Here is a 20,598-nt window from a genome sequence, read left to right as displayed (position 1 = left end):
ATATATATATATATATATATATATATATATATATATATATATATATATATATATATTATATTATTATATAATGTCAGCTATGGTCTGTGTAAGTTGTATCATGTACTTTAGAAATAAAGATTATTTTTATTATTATTATTATTATTATTATTATTATTATTATTATTATTATTATTATTGTTGTTGTTGTTGATGTTGTTGTTGTCGTTGTTGTTGTTGTTGTTGTTGTTGTTGTTGTCACTGTGGTGTAGTCCCAGACCAGGTCTATATTGTCAGCCTGTCAGTGATGTTAGTAAGTTTATTTAGGTACAGGTACACATAGGTACAATTATCATACATAATGTTAAATTACTTAGGATAAGTCAAGAAAGTCAGACAAAGTGGTTTATTTCCATTATATTCGTTGTGTGTATTATATATGTCTGATAATCATACATGTCCCCTCCCCTCCCCTTGATATACGTAATGTTGTCAGCCTAGTGAGAGATGCTGTATGTATCACTGATAATCATACATGTCCCCTCCCCTCCCCTTGATATACGTAATGTTGTCAGCCTAGTGAGAGATGCTGTATGTATCACTGATAATCATATGTGTTTTCTCATGATACACTTCACCACGACAGAGTTTTCCTTAACAATGCTTCACTCCGTTCGAGTACGCTGTGTTGTTGACGATCATCGCCAACTGCATCGTGTTGGCGCTGGAGGAGCACCTGCCAGAGGGCGACAAGACTCTACTAGCGCAGAACTTGGTACGTTATTTGTCTCCACACACACATTCCTCCCAACCTCTCTTCCTACCCATGTCTCAAACCTCTTCTCCTCTCCATGACGCCACAGTCCAGTTTCCAGACTCCTATCTCCCGTCTCCAGACTTCCGTCTGCCATCTGCCGGAGCCAGCTGCCCGCTGACCCACCCTCTCCTCTGCCATAAGGCTCGTAGTGGTATTTTAGAATGTAGTATAGGCCTTAATGGCATGAGGGTTGGGTAGGGTAGGGAATGAGGGCACTCTATCCTAGGTGTTGATGAAGGTTGCTTCCTTCACCTAGGTGTTGGTGAAGGCTGCCTCCTTCACCTAGGTGTTGGTGAAGGTTGCCTCCTTCACCAAGGTGTTGGTCAGGGTTGTCTCCACCTAGGTGTAGGTCAGGGTTGCCTCCTTCACCTAGGTGATAGTCAGGGTTGCCTCCGTCACCTAGGTGTTGGTTAGGGTTGCCACCTTCACCTAGGTGGTCAGGGTTGTCCCCTTCACCTAGGTGTTCGACAGGGTTGCCTCTTTCACCTAGGTGTTGGTCAGGGTTGTCTCTTTCACCTAGGTGTTGGTCAGGGTTGCCTACTTCACCTAGGTGTTGGTCAGGGTTGCCTACTTCACCTAGGTGGTGGTAAAGGTTACCTCCTTCACCCAGGTGTTGGTCAGGGTTGTCTCATTCACCTTGGTGATGGTCAGGGTTGCTACCTTCACCTTGGTGATGGTCAGGGTTGCCACCTTCACTTAGGTGGTGGTCAGGGTTACCACCTTCACCCAGGTGTTGGTCAGGGTTGTCTCATTCACCTTGGTGATGGTCAGGGTTGCTACCTTCACCTTGGTGATGGTCAGGGTTGCTACCTTCACCTTGGTAATGGTCAGGGTTGCTACCTTCACCTTGGTGATGGTCAGGGTTGCTACCTTCACCTTGATGATGGTCAGGGTTGCCACCTTCACCTAGGTGGTGGTCAGGGTTACCACCTTCACCCAGGTGTTGGTCAGGGTTGTCTCATTCACCTTGGTGATGGTCAGGGTTGCTACCTTCACCTTGGTGATGGTCAGGGTTGCCACCTTCACCTAGGTGGTGGTCAGGGTTACCACCTTCACCCAGGTGTTGGTCAGGGTTGTCTCATTCACCTTGGTGATGGTCAGGGTTGCTACCTTCACCTTGGTGATGGTCAGGGTTGCTACCTTCACCTTGGTAATGGTCAGGGTTGCTACCTTCACCTTGGTGATGGTCAGGGTTGCTACCTTCACCTTGGTAATGGTCAGGGTTGCTACCTTCACCTTGGTGATGGTCAGGGTTGCTACCTTCACCTTGGTGATGGTCAGGGTTGCCACCTTCACCTAGGTGGTGGTCAGGGTTACCACCTTCAGCCAGGTGTTGGTCAGGGTTGCCTCATTCACCTTGGTGATGGTCAGGGTTGCCACCTTCACCTAGGTGGTGGTCAGGGTTACCACCTTCAGCCAGGTGTTGGTCAGGGTTGCCTCATTCACCTAGGTGATGGTCAGGGTTGCCACCTTCACCTAGGTGGTGGTCACGGTTACCACCTTCACCTAGGTGGTGATCAGGGTTACCACCTTCACCTAGGTGGTGGTTAGGGTTACCACCTTCACCTAGGTGGTGGTCAAGGTTGCCACCTTCACCTAGGTGGTGGTCAGGGTTGCATCCTTCACCTAGGTGGTGGTCAGGGTTGCCACCTTCATCTAGGTGGTCAGGGTTACCACCTTCACCTAGGTGGTGGTCAGGGTTGCCACCTTCACCTAGGTGGTGGTCAGGGTTGCCACCTTCACCTAGGTGGTGGTCAGGGTTGCTACCTTCACCTAGGTGGTGGTCAGGGTTGCCACCTTCACCTAGGTGGTGGTCAGGGTTACCACCTTCACCTAGGTGGTGGTCAGGGTTACCACCTTCACCTAGGTCGTGGTCAGGGTTGCCACCTTCACCTAGGTAGTGGTAAGGGTTGCCACCTTTACCTAAGTGGTGGTCAGGATTACCACCTTCACCTAGGTGGTGGTCAGGGTTGCCACCTTCACCTAGGTGGTGGTCAGGGTTGCTACCTTCACCTAGTTGTTGGTTAGGGTTGCCACCTTCACCTAGGTGGTCAGGGTTGTCCCCTTCACCTAGGTGTTCGACAGGGTTGCCTCTTTCACCTAGGTGTTGGTCAGGGTTGTCTCTTTCACCTAGGTGTTGGTCAGGGTTGCCACCTTCACCTAGGTGGTAGTCAGGCTACCACCTTCACCTAGGTGGTGGTCAGGGTTACCACCTTCACCTAGGTGGTGGTCAGGGTTGCCACCTTCACAACCTCCTCCTACACACTCAGCACATATGTTGTCTTGCTAGATCTTTTGTGTGATTTACGTCTGTCCTAGAGTATTTTGTTTATATCTTCAGTACTAGATGCTCTTTTAGTTAGTGCATGCAAATATATATATATATATATATATATATATATATATATATATATATATATATATATATATATATATATATATATATATATATATATATATCTCAAAACAAGCCACGGGGAGGGGGGAAATCCGGACTTGTCTTGCATTGTTAAGATCGCCTGTCTGTGATTGCTTCTGTGTGTGTGTGTGTATATATATATATATATATATATATATATATATATATATATATATATATATATATATATATATATATATATATATATAAAGTAGCCAGTGGTGTTACAGCAGCCTCCACACGATGGATGTGACGTTCACATTAAACTAGCCACTTCGGTGGCAAAATCTGATAGTTGTAGTATACTTAGATAATCCCAGGTACTTTATAGCTCCCTTGTTGCGTGACGTCACGAGTGCCGCCAGCTAGAGGCTTCCTGCTCAGTTCAAGGCTGAGCTAGACTGCACATAGCAAGGCTCCTGGGCTTCTCCTCATCTCTCTTAATTATACACCTCCAGGAAATATAATGGGACAGTGATGTCACACACTTGCCTGAGGATGGTTTCACTGTTACATTACCATAGGTAATGTTAAGGTATTATGTAATAACACTTGGTATAGTTATTATGAAGGTCAATAATAACTGGCTCTATGACCTCCTTCACATTTCACTCTACCGTAAACAAATATTTAATTCGTACATAACTTTTGCTTAGCTTTATGTAAAGCAATTAAACAATTAAATGAGGTTAGTGAAATAACTCTCTTGTGGTGCCAGAGTTTTGTTAATCACTACTGACAAAGTTGAGTTTGCAGGGGGTCGAGACTCAGCTCCTGGCCCTGCCTCTTCAAGTAAAAAAAATGAAACTGCGTATTGAATTTGCCTCCACTGAAACAGTATTACACTCGGCTGTGTAAATTCGATTAATTATAAATAGAATGAACTCCTGTAATTACCTTTATTTGGGTTAAGGATATTACGACTCCATTTTGTGCAAGCATGCAATTGGCAGACAAATATAACTTCTTTACATAGTATTTTCATAGTATTTACTAGCTGCTATTCCTGTTACTAGGAGCGAAGTGTGTGTGTGTGTGTGTGTGTGTGTGTGTATATATGCAAACAATCGCAGACAGGCGATCATAACAATGCACGACAAGCCACGGGGAGGGAGGGGGGGAGTGGAAATCTTTAGCTCAAGTACTTTCACACTTGAGGGTCAGGTTTGCCTCAGAATAGCGCAGTACGGGTTTGACACCTGCCGCAACGCCTCTCGTTGCCTTCCAACTTTACATAGCTCCTAATGAAGCACTCAGAAGTGTGAAAGTACTTGACCTAAAAATTTCCACCCTCCGTGGCTTGTCTTTCATATATATATATATATATATATATATATATATATATATATATATATATATATATATATATATATATATATATATATATATATATATATATATATATATATATATATATATATATATATATATATATATATATATATATATATATATATATATATATATATATATATATATATATATATAGCAACAATTTATGCATTTCTAGTCCAGCACTGTTAAAGTAGGAATACTAAAGTTGAATGTCACTGTGCTTGTAGCCACCACAGTGCCAGAGACACCCAGTGCCAAGGGTCATCCAGTGCCAAGGGTCACCCAGTGCCAAGGGTCACCCAGTGCCAGGGGTCACCCAGTGCCAGGGGTCACCCAGTGTTGTGCATCATCTAGCACTACATCGCTGACATCTTCACCACACCATTACTGACATCTTCACCACAGCATCACTGACATCTTCACCACACCATTACTGACATCTTCACCACGCCATTACTGACATCTTCACCACACCATTACTGACATCTTCACCACAGCATCACTGACATCTTCACCACGCCATTACTGACATCTTCACCACACCATTACTGACATCTTCACCACGCCATTACTGACATCTTCACCACACCATTACTGACATCTTCGCCACACCATTACTGACATCTTCGCCACACCATTACTGACATCTTCACCACACCATTACTGACGTCTTCGCCACACCATTACTGACATCTTCACCACACCATTACTGACGTCTTCGCCACACCATTACTGACGTCTTCGCCACACCATTACTGACATCTTCACCACACCATTACTGACATCTTCACCACACCATTACTGACATCTTCACCACACCATTACTGACGTCTTCGCCACACCATTACTGACATCTTCACCACACCATTACTGACATCTTCACCACACCATTACTGACGTCTTCGCCACACCATTACTGACGTCTTCGCCACACCATTACTGACATCTTCACCACACCATTACTGACATCTTCACCACACCATTACTGACATCTTCACCACACCATTACTGACGTCTTCGCCACACCATTACTGACATCTTCACCACACCATTACTGACATCTTCACCACACCATTACTGACATCTTCACCACGCCATTACTGACATCTTCACCACACTATCACTGACATCTTCACCACACCATTACTGACATCTTCACCACAAAATTACTGACATCTTCACCACACCATTACTGACATCCTCACCACACCATTACTGACATCTTCACCACGCCATTACTGACATCTTCACCACACCATCACTGACATCTTCACCACACCATTACTGACAACTTCACCACACCATTACTGACATCTTCACCACAGCATCACTGACATCTTCACCACACCATTACTGACATCTTCACCACACCATTACTGACATCTTCACCACAGCATCACTGACATCTTCACCACAGCATCACTGACATCTTCACTACACCATCACTGACATCTTCATCACACCATTACTGACATCTTCACCATACCATCACTGACATCTTCACCACACCATCACTGACATCACCACACCATCACTGACATTATCACCACACCATCACTGACATCTTCACCACACCATCACTGACATCTTCACCACACCATCACTGACATCATCACCACACCATCACTGACATCTTCACCACACCATCACTGACATCATCACCACACCATCACTGACATCTTCACCACACCATCACTGACATCATCACCACACCATCACTGACATCTTCACCACACCATCACTGACATCATCACCACACCATCACTGACATCATCACCACACCATCACTGACATCTTCACCACACCATCACTGACATCTTCACCATACCATCACTGACATCTTCACCACACCATCACTGACATCACCACACCATCACTGACATTATCACCACACCATCACTGACATCTTCACCACACCATCACTGACATCTTCACCACACCATCACTGACATCTTCACCACACCATCACTGACATCTTCACCACACCATCACTGACATCTTCATGGATGTCATTATTCCAACAAGAACAATATAAGGAAGATATACCCAGTATATTCAATAATATACTCAGTTATCTTCGATGGTCAAACGTTATATGATTCTTGTCTTTTATTAAGACACAGAATATGGTATATAAATATTTTTCCAACTCGGGATTCAATATCTGTGTTGTCGTACATTTGTCTTCGCGTTGTAGTGTAAAGAAAATAGACAGTGTGGAAGACAGTATTAATACCGTAAAGTGTCCTCAGGACGGTCATATTTTATATGTGTGTCGTTGAATCCAGTGAATTATGACGCACGTTGATTCCTGAATTGAATTGTTGTGTATTAGAAATAGAGGAAAGCTAGATCTTGGGTCAGCTCTATAGAGGTGATCATAGTAAATTAAATGACCATTAAATTTCTGTCTTTACAAATAATTCGAAGCAAAGATGACAGTCTTCTGAAGTAAGGAAAAGATATACGTAGTTTCTTACTTACCCAGTAATTCATAAATCATTAATTTCAAGCCAAGGAAAATCATCTTCGCTTGGTGCAACATGGAGGTGCCTCACACCAGAGACACCATTCCTACGAGCCCTCCTGGGGCGGGGAAGGTGCCAGAGCCAGAGCTTGCTACCACCTCAAACTCACAAGACTGCCATTCCCACAATCCCTCCTGGAGCGGGGAAGATGGCAGACCAGAAGCCTAGCTTCTACCTACGAGCCCCGTGAGGGCGGGGAATGGGGCTAGGCCTGGGGACAGTTGGTCCCAGAAGATGAGGAGGTACTTGTACCTCCCATGGCAGACATAGGTCTCAGACACTCTCAAGATAGGGAGCCAAAGCCGGGTCACCATCTGGTAAAGACCTGGACCGGGAGAGTACGGGTGAATCAAGAAGGAGGAGGAGGTGCCTCACAGTCTGGAATATTATATACATTTTGATCACCTTATTTTGAGAAGAAAATTTACCTGTTGTGAGGTGCCCACTACTGATTGATTATGCTAAACACTTGAAAAAGTAAATATTAAGAGACCCGTTTAAAAGATGGAAATGACTCATTATTGTCTGTTAACAGTTGTGTGACTGAGTACAATACTCTCTAAGCTGAAGACAACCCATAATTTTTAAAGGGGTGGAGGGGTAAGCCAGCGGAAGGCCTCGGTCAGATGACCAAAAGCTCCAACAGCTGGTCATCATCTGAGACCCGCCTCAACATGACCTAACCTTCCAGAAACACACAGTGCCCAGACAAACACTCAACAAGGACTTGAACATAATGTACTGGTAAATGATTTTAGTGTAACGAAGGTAAATACTTATTGTAATTGATATGTAAATATTTGGAATATCTCTTAAATTAAGATTACTTACATATATATATATATATATATATATATATATATATATATATATATATATATATATATATATATATATATATATATATATATATATATATATATATATATATATATATATATATATATGTTGTATCAACTGTATATTTAAAATTACAATAATTGGAACAGTTCTTTTGATCAGATGAACTGTTGCTGTTGGGTTGCTCTAAAACCTCCCACAGTAAGTCTGACAAGAAAGAGTCTAACAAGAGAGAGTCTACCAAGAGTCTAACAAGAGAGAGTCTAACAAGAGAGTGTCTAACAAGAGTCTGACAAGAGTCTAACAAGAGTCTAACAAGAGAGAGTCTGACAAGAGTCTAACAAGAGAGTGTCTAACAAGAGAGAGTCTGACAAGAAAGAGTCTAACAAGAGAGAGTCTAACAAGAGAGAGTCTGACAAGAAAGACTTTAACAAGAGAGAGTCTGAAAAGAAATAGTCTAACAAGAGAGTCTAACAAGAGAGAGTCTAACAAGAGAGAGTCTGACAAGAAAGTCTAACAAGAGAGAGTCTGACAAGAAAGAGTCTAACAAGAGAAAGTCTAACAGGAGAGAGTCTAACAAGAAAGTCTAACAAGAGAGAGTCTGACAAGAAAGAGTCTGACAAGAAAGAGTCTAACAAGAAAGAGTCTAACAAGAGAAAGTCTAACAAGAAAGAGTCTAACAATAGAGAGTCTGACAAGAAAGAGTCTGACAAGAAAGAGTCTAACAAGAGAGAGTCTAACAAGAGAGAGTCTAACAAAAGTAACAAGAAAGAGTCTAACAAGAGAGAGTCTGACAAGAAAGAGTCTAACAAGAGAAAGTCTAACAAGAAAGAGTCTAACAAGAAAGAGTCTAACAAGAGAGAGTCTAACAAGAGAGAGTCTAACAAAAGTAACAAGAAAGAGTCTAACAAGAGAGAGTCTGACAAGAGTAACAAGAAAGAGTCTAAAAAGAGAGAGTCTAACAAGAGTAACAAGAAAGAGTCTAACAAGAGAGAGTCTAACAAGAGTAACAAGAAAGAGTCTAAAAAGAGAGAGTCTAACAAGAGTAACAAGAAAGAGTCTAACAAGAGTAACAAGAAAGAGTCTAACAAGAGAGAGTCTACCAAGAGTAACAAGAAAGAGTCTAACAAGAGTAACAAGAAAGAGTCTAACAAGAGAGAGTCTGACAAGAAAGAGTCTAACAAGAAACAGTCTAACAAGAGAGAGTCTGACAAGAAAGAGTCTAACAAGAGAGAGTCTGACAAGAGAGAGTCTAACAAGAAAGAGTCTAACAAGAGAGAGTCTAACAAGAGAGAGTCTAACAAGAAAGAGTCTAACAAGAGAGAGTCTAACAAGAGAGAGTCTAACAAGAAAGAGTCTAACAAGAGAGAGTCTGACAAGAAAGAGTCTAACAAGAGTAACAAGAAAGAGTCTAACAAGAGAGAATCTGACAAGAAAGAGTCTAACAAGAGAGAGTCTGACAAGAGAGAGTCTAACAAGAGAGAGTCTAACAAGAAAGAGTCTAACAAGAGAGAGTCTGACAAGAGAGAGTCTAACAAGAGAGAGTCTAACAAGAAAGAGTCTAACAAGAGAGAATCTGACAAGAAAGAGTCTAACAAGAAAGAGTCTAACAAGAGAGAGTCTGACAAGAGAGAGTCTAACAAGAGAGAGTCTAACAAGAAAGAGTCTAACAAGAGAGAGTCTGACAAGAAAGAGTCTAACAAGAGAGAGTCTAACAAGAAAGAGTCTAACAAGAGAGAGTCTAACAAGAAAGAGTCTAACAAGAGAGAGTCTAACAAGAAAGAGTCTAACAAGAGAGAGTCTAACAAGAGAGAGTCTAACAAGAAAGAGTCTAACAAGAGAGAGTCTGACAAGAAAGAGTCTAACAAGAGAGAGTCTAACAAGAAAGAGTCTAACAAGAGAGAGTCTGACAAGAAAGAGTCTAACAAGAGAGAGTCTGAAAAGAAAGAGTCTAACAAGAGAGAGTCTAACAAGAAAGAGTCTAACAAGAGAGAGTCTAACAAGAGAGAGTCTAACAAGAAAGAGTCTAACAAGAGAGAGTCTGACAAGAAAGAGTCTAACAAGAGAGAGTCTAACAAGAAAGAGTCTAACAAGAGAGAGTCTAACAAGAAAGAGTCTAACAACAGAGAGTCTAACAAGAAAGAGTCTAACAAGAGAGAGTCTAACAAGAAAGAGTCTAACAAGAGAGAGTCTAACAAGAAAGAGTCTAACAAGAGAGAGTCTAACAAGAGAGAGTCTAACAAGAAATAGTCTAACAAGAGAGAGTCTAACAAGAGATAGTCTGACAAGAAAGAGTCTAACAAGAGAGAGTCTAACAAGAAATAGTCTAACAAGAGAGAGTCTAACAAGAGAGAGTCTGACAAGAAAGAGTCTAACAAGAGAAAGTCTAACAAGAGAGAGTCTAACAAGAAAGTCTAACAAAAGAGAGTCTGAAAAGAAAGAGTCTAACAAGAGAAAGTCTAACAAGAAAGAGTCTAACAAGAGAGAGTCTGACAAGAAAGTTTCTGACAAGAAAGAGTCTAACAAGAGAGAGTCTAACAAGAGAGAGTCTGACAAGAAAGAGTCTAACAAGAGAAAGTCTAACAAGAAAGAGTCTAACAAGAAAGAGTCTAACAAGAGAGAGTCTAACAAGAGAGAGTCTAACAAGAGTAACAAGAAAGAGTCTAACAAGAGAGTCTGACAAGAGTAACAAGAAAGAGTCTAAAAAGAGAGTCTAACAAGAGTAACACGAAAGAGTCTAACAAGAAAGAGTCTAACAAGAGAGAGTCTGACAAGAAAGAGTCTAACAAGAGAGAGTCTAACAAGAAACAGTATAACAAGAGAGAGTCTAACAAGAAAAAGTCTAACAAGAGAGAGTCTGACAAGAAAGAGTCTAACAAGAGAGAGTCTAACAAGAGAGAGTCTAACAAGAGAGAGTCTAACAAGAAAGAGTCTAACAAGAGAGAGTCTAACAAGAGAGAGTCTAACAAGAAAGAGTCTAACAAGAGAGAGTCTGACAAGAAAGAGTCTAACAAGAGAGAGTCTAACAAGAGTAACAAGAAAGAGTCTAACAAGAGAGAATCTGACAAGAAAGAGTCTAACAAGAGAGAATCTGACAAGAAAGAGGCTAACAAGAGAGAGTCTAACAAGAAAGAGTCTAACAAGAGAGAGTCTAACAAGAGAGAGTCTAACAAGAAAGAGTCTAACAAGAGAGAGTCTGACAAGAAAGAATCTAACAAGAGAGAGCCTAACAAGAAAGTGTCTAACAAGAGAGAGTCTGACAAGAGAGAGTCTAACAAGAGAGAGTCTAACAAGAGAGAGTCTAACAAGAAAGAGTCTAACAAGAAAGAGTCTAACAAGAGAGAGTCTAACAAGAGAGAGTCTAACAAGAGAGAGTCTGACAAGAAAGAGTCTAACAAGAGAGAGTCTAACAAGAGTAACAAGAAAGAGTCTAACAAGAGTAACAAGAAAGAGTCTAACAAGAGAGAGTCTAACAAGAGTAACAAGAAAGAGTCTAACAAGAGTAACAAGAAAGAGTCTAACAAGAGAGAATCTGACAAGAAAGAGTCTAACAAGAGAGAATCTGACAAGAAAGAGTCTAACAAGAGAGAGTCTAACAAGAGAGAGTCTACCAAGAAAGAGTCTAACAAGAGAGAGTCTAACAAGAGAGAGTCTACCAAGAAAGAGTCTAACAAGAGAGAGTCTGACAAGAAAGAGTCTAACAAGAGAGAGTCTAACAAGAAAGAGTCTAACAAGAGAGAGTCTGACAAGAAAGAGTCTAACAAGAGAGAGTCTGACAAGAAAGAGTCTAACAAGAGAAAGTCTAACAAGAGAGAGTCTAACAAGAAAGTCTAACAAGAGAGAGTCTGACAAGAAAGAGTCTAACAAGAAAGAGTCTAACAAGAGAAAGTCTAATAAGAAAGAGTCTAACAAGAGAGAGTCTGACAAGAAAGAGTCTGACAAGAAAGAGTCTAACAAGAGAGAGTCTAACAAGAGAGAGTCTGACAAGAAAGAGTCTAACAAGAGAAAGTCTAACAAGAAAGAGTCTAACAAGAGAGAGTCTAACAAGAGAGAGTCTAACAAGAGTAACAAGAAAGAGTCTAACAAGAGAGAGTCTGACAAGAAAGAGTCTAACGAGAAACAGTCTAACAAGAGAGAGTCTAACAAGAAAAAGTCTAACAAGAGAGAGTCTGACAAGAAAAAGTCTAACAAGAGAGAGTCTAACAAGAGAGAGTCTAACAAGAGTAACAAGAAAGAGTCTAACAAGAAAAAGTCTAACAAGAGAGAGTCTGACAAGAAAGAGTCTAACAAGAGAGAGTCTAACAAGAGAGAGTCTAACAAGAGTAACAAGAAAGAGTCTAACAAGAGAGAGTCTGACAAGAAAGAGTCTAACAAGAAACAGTCTAACAAGAGAGAGTCTAACAAGAAAAAGTCTAACAAGAGAGAGTCTGACAAGAAAGAGTCTAACAAGAGAGAGTCTGACAAGAAAGAGTCTAACAAGAGAGAGTCTAACAAGAGAGAGTCTAACAAGAAAGAGTCTAACAAGAGAGAGTCTGGCAAGAAAGAGTCTAACAAGAGAGAGTCTAACAAGAGTAACAAGAAAGAGTCTAACAAGAGAGAATCTGACAAGAAAGAGTCTAACAAGAGAGAGTCTGACAAGAAAGAGTCTAACAAGAGAGAGTCTAACAAGAGAGAGTCTAACAAGAAAGAGTCTAACAAGAGAGAGTCTAACAAGAGAGAGTCTAACAAGAGAGAGAGTCTAACAAGAGAGAGTCTGACAAGAAAGAGTCTAACAAGAGAGAGTCTAACAAGAGAGAGTCTAACAAGAGTAACAAGAAAGAGTCTAACAAGAGAGAGTCTGACAAGAAAGAGTCTAACAAGAGAGAGTCTAACAAGAGTAACAAGAAAGAGTCTAACAAGAGAGAATCTGACAATAAAGAGTCTAACAAGAGGGTGTCTAACAAGAGAGAGTCTAACAAGAAAGAGTCTAACAAGAGAGAGTCTAGCAAGAGAGTGTTTAACAAGAAAGAGTCTAACAAGAGAGAGCCTGACAAGAAAGAGTCTAACAAGAGAGAGTCTAAGAAGAAAGAGTCTAACAAGAGAGAGTCTGACAAGAGAGAGTCTAACAAGAGAGAATCTAACAAGGAAGAGTCTAACAAGAGAGAGTCTGACAAGAAAGAGTCTAACAAGAGAGAGTCTAACAAGAGAGAGTCTAACAAGAGTCTAACAAGAGAGAGTCTAACAAGAGAGAGTCTAACAAGAAAGAGTCTAACAAGAAAGAGTCTAACAAGAGAGAGTCTGACAAGAAAGAGTCTAACAAGAGAGTCTAACAAGAGAGATTCTAACAAAAGAGAGTCTAACAAGAGAGAGTCTAACAAGAAACAGTCTAACAAGAGTCTAACAAGAGAGAGTCTGACAAGAAAGAGTCTAACAAGAGAGAGTCTAACAAGAGAGAGTCTAACAAGAAAGTCTAACAAGAAAGAGTCTAACAAGAGAGAGTCTAACAAGAGAGAGTCTAACAAGAGAGAGTCTAACAAGAAAGAGTCTAACAAGAGAGAGTCTAACAAGAGAGTCTAACAAGAAAGAGTCTAGCAAGAAAGAGTCTAACAAAAAAGAGTCTAACAAGAGAGAGTCTAACAAGAGAGACTCTAACAAGAAAGAGTCTAACAAGAGAGAGTCTAACAAGAGAGTCTAACAAGAAAGAGTCTATCAAGAGAGAATCTAACAAAAAAGAGTCTAACAAGAAAGAGTCTAACAAGAGAGAGTCTAACAAGAAAGAGTCTAACAAGAGAGAGTCTAACAAGAGAGAGTCTAACAAGAAAGAGTCTAACAAGAGAGAGTCTAACAAGAGAGTCTAACAAGAAAGAGTCTAACAAGAGAGAGTCTAACAAGAAAGAGTCTATCAAGAGGGAATCTAACAAAAAAGAGTCTAACAAGAAAGAGTCTAACAAGAGAGAGTCTAACAAGAAAGAGTCTAACACGAGAGAGTCTAACAAGAGAGAGTCTAACAAGAAAGATTCTAACAAGAAAGAGTCTAACAAGAGAGTCTAACAAGAAAGAGTCTAACAAGAGAGAGTCTAACAAAAAAGTCTAACAAGAGAGAGTCTAACAAGAGAGAGTCTAACAAGAGAGAGTCTGACAAGAGAGAGTCTAACAAGAGAGAGTCTAACAAGAGAGAGTCTAACAAGAAAGAGTCTGACAAGAGAGAGTCTAACAATAGAGAGTCTAACAAGAGAGAGTCTGACAAGAGAGAGTCTAACAAGAGAGAGTTTGACAAGAGAGAGTTTAACAAGAAAGAGTCTAACAAGCGAGAGTCTAACAAGAGAGAGTCTAACAAGAGTCTAACAAGAAAGATTCTAACAAGAGAGAGTCTAACAAGAAAGAGTCTAACAAGAGAGAGTCTAACAAGAGAGAGTCTAACAAGAAAGAGTCTAACAAGAGAGAGTCTATCAAGAAAGAGTCTAACAAGAGAGAGTCTAACAAGAAAGAGTCTAACAAGAAAGTCTAACAGGAAAGAGTCTAACAAGAGAGAGTCTAACAAGAGTCTAACAAAAAAGAGTCTAACAAGAGAGAGTCTAACAAGAGACAGTCTAACAAGAAAGAGTCTAGCAAGAGAAAGTCTAACAAGAGAGAGTCTAACAATAGAGAGTCTAACAAGAAAGAGTCTAACAAGAGAGAGTCTGACAAGAAAGAGTCTAACAAGAGAGAACCTAACAAGAGAGGGTAACAAGAAAGAGTCTAACAAGAGAGAGTCTAACAAGAGAGAGTCTAACAAGAGAGAGTCTGACAAGAAAGAGTCTAACAAGAGAGAACCTAACAAGAGAGGGTAACAAGAAAGAGTCTAACAAGAGATAGTCTGACAAGAGAGAGTCTAACAAGAAAGAGTCTAACAAGAAAGAGTCTAACAAGAGAGAATCTAACAAGAAAGGGTCTAACAAGAGAGAGTCTAACAAGAGAGAGTCTAACAAGAGTCTAACAAGAAAGAGTCTAACAAGAGAGAGTGTAACAAGAAAGAGTCTAATAAGAGAGAGTCTAACAAGAGAGAGTCTAACAAGAAAGTCTAACAAGAGAGAGTCTAACAAGAGAGAGTAACAAGAGAGAGTCTAACAGGAGAGTCTAACAAGAGAGAGTCTAACAAGAGAGAGTCTAACAAGAGAGAGTCTGACAAGAGAGAGTCTAACAAGAAAGAGTCTAACAAGAAAGAGTCTAACAAGAGAGAGTCTAACAAGAAAGAGTCTAACAAGAGAGAGTCTAACAAGAGAGAGTCTAACAAGTCTAACAAGAAAGAGTCTAACAAGAGAGAGTCTAACAAGAAAGAGTCTAACAAGAGAGAGTCTAACAAGAGAGAGTCTAACAAGAAAGTCTAACAAGAGAGTGTCTAACAAGAGAGAGTAACAAGAGAGAGTCTAACGATGAAGAGTCTAACAGGAGAGAGTCTAACAAGAGAGAGTCTAACAAGAGAGAGTCTAACAAGAAATAGTCTAACAAGAAAGTGTCTAACAAGAGAGAGTAACAAGAGAGAGTCAAACAAGAGAGAGTCTAACAAGAAAGTATCTAACAAGAGAGAGTCTAACAAGAGAGAGTAACAAGAGAGTCTAACAAGAGAGAGTCTAACAAGAGAGTCTAACAAGAGAGAGTCTAACAAGAGAGAGTCTAACAAGAGAGAGTCTAACAAGAGAGAGTCTAACAAGAGAGAGTCTAACAAGAGAGAGTCTAACAAGAGAGAGTCTGATAAATTAGACACATGTGCAACTCTTGGGTATCTTTATTGAGGAAACGTTTCGCCACACAGAGTTGCACATGTGTCTAATTTATCAACATGTCGGTTCTCTGAACCATTCATCTACAAAGAGAGAGTCTAACAAGAAAGTGTCTAACAAGAGATAGTCTAACAAGAGAGTCTAACAAGAGAGAGTCTAACAAGAGAGAGTCTAACAAGAGAGAGTCTAACAAGAGAGAGTCTGACTAGAAAGTGTCTAACAAGAGAGAGTCTAACAAGAGAGTCTAACAAGAGAGAGTCTAACAAGAGAGAGTAACAAGAGAGAGTCTAACTAGAGAGAGTCTAACAAGAGAGAGTCTAACAAGAGAGAGTCTAACAAGAGCAATATTTCGCACACAATTTGCGTCAATATATTTTCATAAAATATTTCAATATATATATATAAGGTAACTTTATTTCATTGATAATAATGTTATATCAGTGTGGGTAACTAACTTAGTTGGTGCAACTTAGTTATATAAACAACAGAGGTCCTTGATAATGTGAGAAATCACGAAAGCGCCTGGAAGTTCACTGTTTTTTTCACAGTTGTTTTTTACATATTGTGATATCACCTGTTTACTGTGATCTTATTGCAGAAAAATAGTGTACGATAATTGTAAACGATTAAATATCAGCTGTAAAAATTAACAATGGTTTACCATGAATTTATTCTGGCAAAACCTGACGTAAGTTATGACAGTTTATTCTGGCAAAACCTGACGTAAGTTATGACAGTTTATTCTGGCAAAACCTGACGTAAGTTATGACAATTTATTCTGGCAAAACCTGACGTAAGTTATGACAATTTATTCTGGCAAAACCTGACGTAAGTTATGACAATTTATTCTGGCAAAACCTGACGTAAGTTATGACAATTTATTCTGGCAAAACCTGACGTAACTTATGACATTCTCATGAAGACGGTGATGAGAAATACTCTGGTTGTCACTGTGGCTTAACTGTAGATAACTTCACGTATTTAATTGCTTTTAAATGTTCCTTCTTCTATATGTGTTTAATGTTATCTTCATGTGTTTGATAAGTATTTGCGGGTTTTTCTCGAGTTATCGTATTTATCCATAAAGTTAACAAGTATACAATGTTTATCCAAGGTTTTCTTTATGTGATTTCGCCAAAATATTGACGTAAATTTAACTTGTAAAGAATTCAGTGTTGCGATCACCTGACGTTGATGTGCTACAAAACAGCTGCTGAACTATCGTCGTGATGGTCTGTTGGTCCATCTGCGTCAAGTAGTTATGTCCTCGCCCCTTTATTTTGACCTTATTGTTTTGACACCCTTCTTCTACAGTCCTAAAGTAATCCCCTCTGTGTATTATAGTACACCAGTGACGGACCTACATTTCTGAAGCTCTGATGCTTGAACTGTTATGGGGGTCACTTCGTAGCTCCTTATCACACAGTAGACCCAAAATTTTTAAGCAATGTGGAATAAAGTGGCTTCCGGAGGCCATCGGAATTAGGGGCCCCTGAAGCCTAAACTTCATTAATTTCATAGTAGATCCGCCCCTGGGTACACCTCATACAACTGACTCTGTACACAGTCATGCACTCGACTCCCGGTTTTTTGGACGGTGGTAAAGACTAAGATTAGGGTTTGTGATACTTGACAACCTGTCCCACTAAACCAGGTGGTTATCCTATCTTCCGTCTAACTGTGCAATCCAGTGTTATGCCCATAACAACTGCCAGGAGGTAAAACTGTACTAAACTGGTTCTGTCTTCTGCATTTATAGTGGGGTAAAGGATGTTAGTGAGCTATGGGTTTCTAATAGGTTATGGGTTGATAATGGGTTATGGGACACTAATAAGTTATGGGTTGTTAATGGTTTATGAGTTGCTAAAAGGTTATGAGTTTCTATTGGGCTATGGGTTTCTAATGGGCTATGGGTTGCTAATGGGTTATGGGTTGTGCTAATGAATTATGGGTTGCTAATGGGTTATGAGTTGCTACTGGATTATGGGTTTCTATTGGGCTGTGGGTTGTTAATGGGTTATGGGTTACGGGAGTGCTGTCATGACTGGAGACACCATGTTGGTCACAACATTACATTAACAGGTTTTCATGGTATTATGGGAGCACTCCCATCACATACTGAGTATGGAAGCATGGGTGCAGGTATAATGTGGTGGCCATAAATAGATAAACGTATAAATCATTAGATGCACCATAATATTGTATGCACATTATAGTATAGATATAAGACTGGGGAAGTGACCAGCTTACAGCCCATGGTAGATAAATGGTCCAGAGAACCGACAAGTTGATAAATTAGACACATGTGTTGTACTTATGTGTCTTTATTGTGAAGACGTTTCGCCACACAGTGGCTTCATTAGACACTGGCAGGACGTTTCCACGATAAACATAGACAGGTATTGTAAATGTTTAATTTATCAGCCCTTGGTATATTGATAGCACTCGTTCCAGGTACTTTCTTATTTTGGTCGTTACATCTTGCATTTTATCTGCAGTATGGCAGATTAAATATAAAAATGCATTAAGCATGCATAAAATGTCTGCATGGAAGGATAGACTAGGCCAGTTAAACTCTCTGCATGATATTTTTCTGAAGTTTGTAGTGTACAAGGTACAAAGACACATCATTCATCTTGTAATAACATATTTGAACCACAACAAATCAGTTTGTTAACCACACAAACACACACACAGCAGCTGGTTACTCTGGTTTGAGTGCCGCGGCTCAGGAGCTACACCCAGGTTGGCTGATGTGGCATTTCACTCATGGGGTTCCCAACTTACGAATGTTATTCCTGGTTTTAAAACTTACAAACACGTTGTTTGTATCGCAAACAACAGTACATTGAGTGTTTTACATATGTACTGTGGTTTAGCTGATGTAAGATTTTTATTAGTTATTAAATTCTCAGTTTGTAAGTCTGGATGTTTGTTATTGTTGATGTAAGTTGGTTGCCTCCTGCATGTTTCTTTAGCCTTGTAGTTCACATTTGTTTTGCTCTAAATTTAAATTTTGAATTGTTTTTCATAACTAAACTGGATATTTTAATATTCACGTGGGTTTAGCATTTTATAAATGATAGCAAATTATTAGTGTCTAATGATAACAAATTATTATTGTCTAATTTATTTTAATTGAGGAGTTGTCACTTTAGACTTGTTACTCTGATTTTAGACACAACCAATTTCACTTCATTGTTAAATTTAACATAATACAATATTTCTTTGTGGCTCACTTCTGATTTCTTGTTGTTCAAATATTTCAAAATTATAAACTTGTGTTGGATATGTTTATTGTATGAGAGAGATGTTAACCTGTCGAGATAGATAGCTGGCTTCCTGATGATCAATGATTGTGGTATTGTATGAGAGAGATGTTAACCTGTCGAGATAGATAGCTGGCTTCCTGATGATCAATTATTGTGGTGATGGTGTCCAGTGTTAAGTGCGTAGGTAGCAAGGTCTTGTTCCACCTGTGCTCCTGTGTGTTGTGCTCCTGTGTGTTGTGCTCCTGTGTGTTGTGCTCCTGTGTGTTGTGCTCCTGTGTGTTGTGCTCCTGTGTGTTGTGCTCCTGTGTGTTGTGCTCCTGTGTGTTGTGCTCCTGTGTGTTGTGCTCCTGTGTGTTGTGCTCCTGTGTGTTGTGCTCCTGTGTGTTGTGCTCCTGTGTGTTGTGCTCCTGAGTGTTGTGCTCCTGTGTGTTGTGCTCCTGAGTGCTGTGGTTCTGTGTGTTGTGCTTCTGAGTGCTGTGCTCCTGAGTGCTGTGCTCCTGAGTGCTGTGGTTCTGTGTGTTGTGCTCCTGTGTGTTGTGCTCCTGAGTGTTGTGCTCCTGTGTGTTGTGCTCCTGTGTGTTGTGCTCCTGTGTGTTGTGCTCCTGTGTGTTGTGCTCCTGAGTGTTGTGCTCCTGTGTGTTGTGCTCCTGAGTGCTGTGGTTCTGTGTGTTGTGCTTCTGAGTGCTGTGCTCCTGAGTGCTGTGCTCCTGAGTGCTGTGGTTCTGTGTGTTGTGCTCCTGTGTGTTGTGCTCCTGTGTGTTGTGCTCCTGTGTGTTGTGCTCCTGAGTGCTGTGCTCCTGTGTGTTGTGCTCCTGTGTGTTGTGCTCCTGTGTGTTGTGCTCCTGTGTGTTGTGCTTCTGAGTGCTGTGCTCCTGTGTGTTGTGCTCCTGAGTGCTGTGCTCCTGTGTGTTGTGCTCCTGTGTGCTGTGCTCCTGTGTGTTGTGCTCCTGTGTGCTGTGCTCCTGTGTGTTGTGATCCTGTGTGTTGTGCTCCTGTGTGCTGTGCTCCTGTGTGCTGTGCTCCTGTGTGCTGTGCTCCTGTGTGTTGTGCTCCTGTGTGCTGTGCTCCTGTGTGTTGTGCTCCTGTGTGTTGTGCTCCTGTGTGTTGTGCTCCTGTGTGCTGTGCTCCTGTGTGTTGTGTTCCTGTGTGTTGTGCTCTTGTATGATGTGCTATTTTGTGTTGTGCTCCTGTGTGTTGTGCTCCTGTGTGCTGTGCTCCTGTGTGTTGTGTTCCTGTGTGTTGTGCTCTTGTGTGCTGTGCTCCTTTGTGTTGTGCTCCTGTGTGTTGTGCTCCTGTGTGCTGTGTTCCTGTGTGTTGTGCTCCTGTGTACTGTGCTCCTTTGTGTTGTGCTCCTGTGTGTTGTGTTCCTGTGTGCTGTGCTCCTGTGTGTTGTGCTCCTGTGTGTTGTGCTCCTTTGTGTTGTGCTCCTGTGTGTTGTGCTCCTGTGTGCTGTGCTCCTTTGTGTTGTGCTCCTGTGTGTTGTGCTCCTGTGTGCTCTGCTCCTGTGTGTTGTGCTCCTGTGTGTTATGCTTCTGTGTGTTGTGCTCCTGTGTCCTGTGCTCCTGTGTGCTGTGCTCCTTTGTGCTGTACTCCTGTGTGTTGTGCTCCTGTGTGTTGTACTCCTGTGTGTTGTGCTCCTGTGTGTTGTGCGCCTGTGTGTTGTGCTCCT

General features: G+C 40.8%; 1 protein-coding gene across 1 annotated transcript in view; it reads left to right on the top strand.

Moving 5' to 3' along the window:
* The window catches only part of cac (calcium voltage-gated channel subunit cacophony), a gene marked incomplete in the record, with an annotated part of 730,773 nt that overhangs the window by 158,630 nt on the left and 551,545 nt on the right, over positions 1-20,598 (top strand). Inside the window, 1 exon segment of the mRNA XM_070103036.1 lies at positions 648-754. Coding sequence (XP_069959137.1) covers positions 648-754 — 107 coding nt within the window.

Source organism: Cherax quadricarinatus, chromosome 84, assembly GCF_038502225.1.
Source record: "Cherax quadricarinatus isolate ZL_2023a chromosome 84, ASM3850222v1, whole genome shotgun sequence".
In the NCBI taxonomy this organism is placed as follows: domain Eukaryota; kingdom Metazoa; phylum Arthropoda; class Malacostraca; order Decapoda; family Parastacidae; genus Cherax; species Cherax quadricarinatus.
The sequence above is the reverse complement of the archived record's forward strand: the minus strand, read 5'-3'. Positions and strand labels throughout refer to the sequence as shown.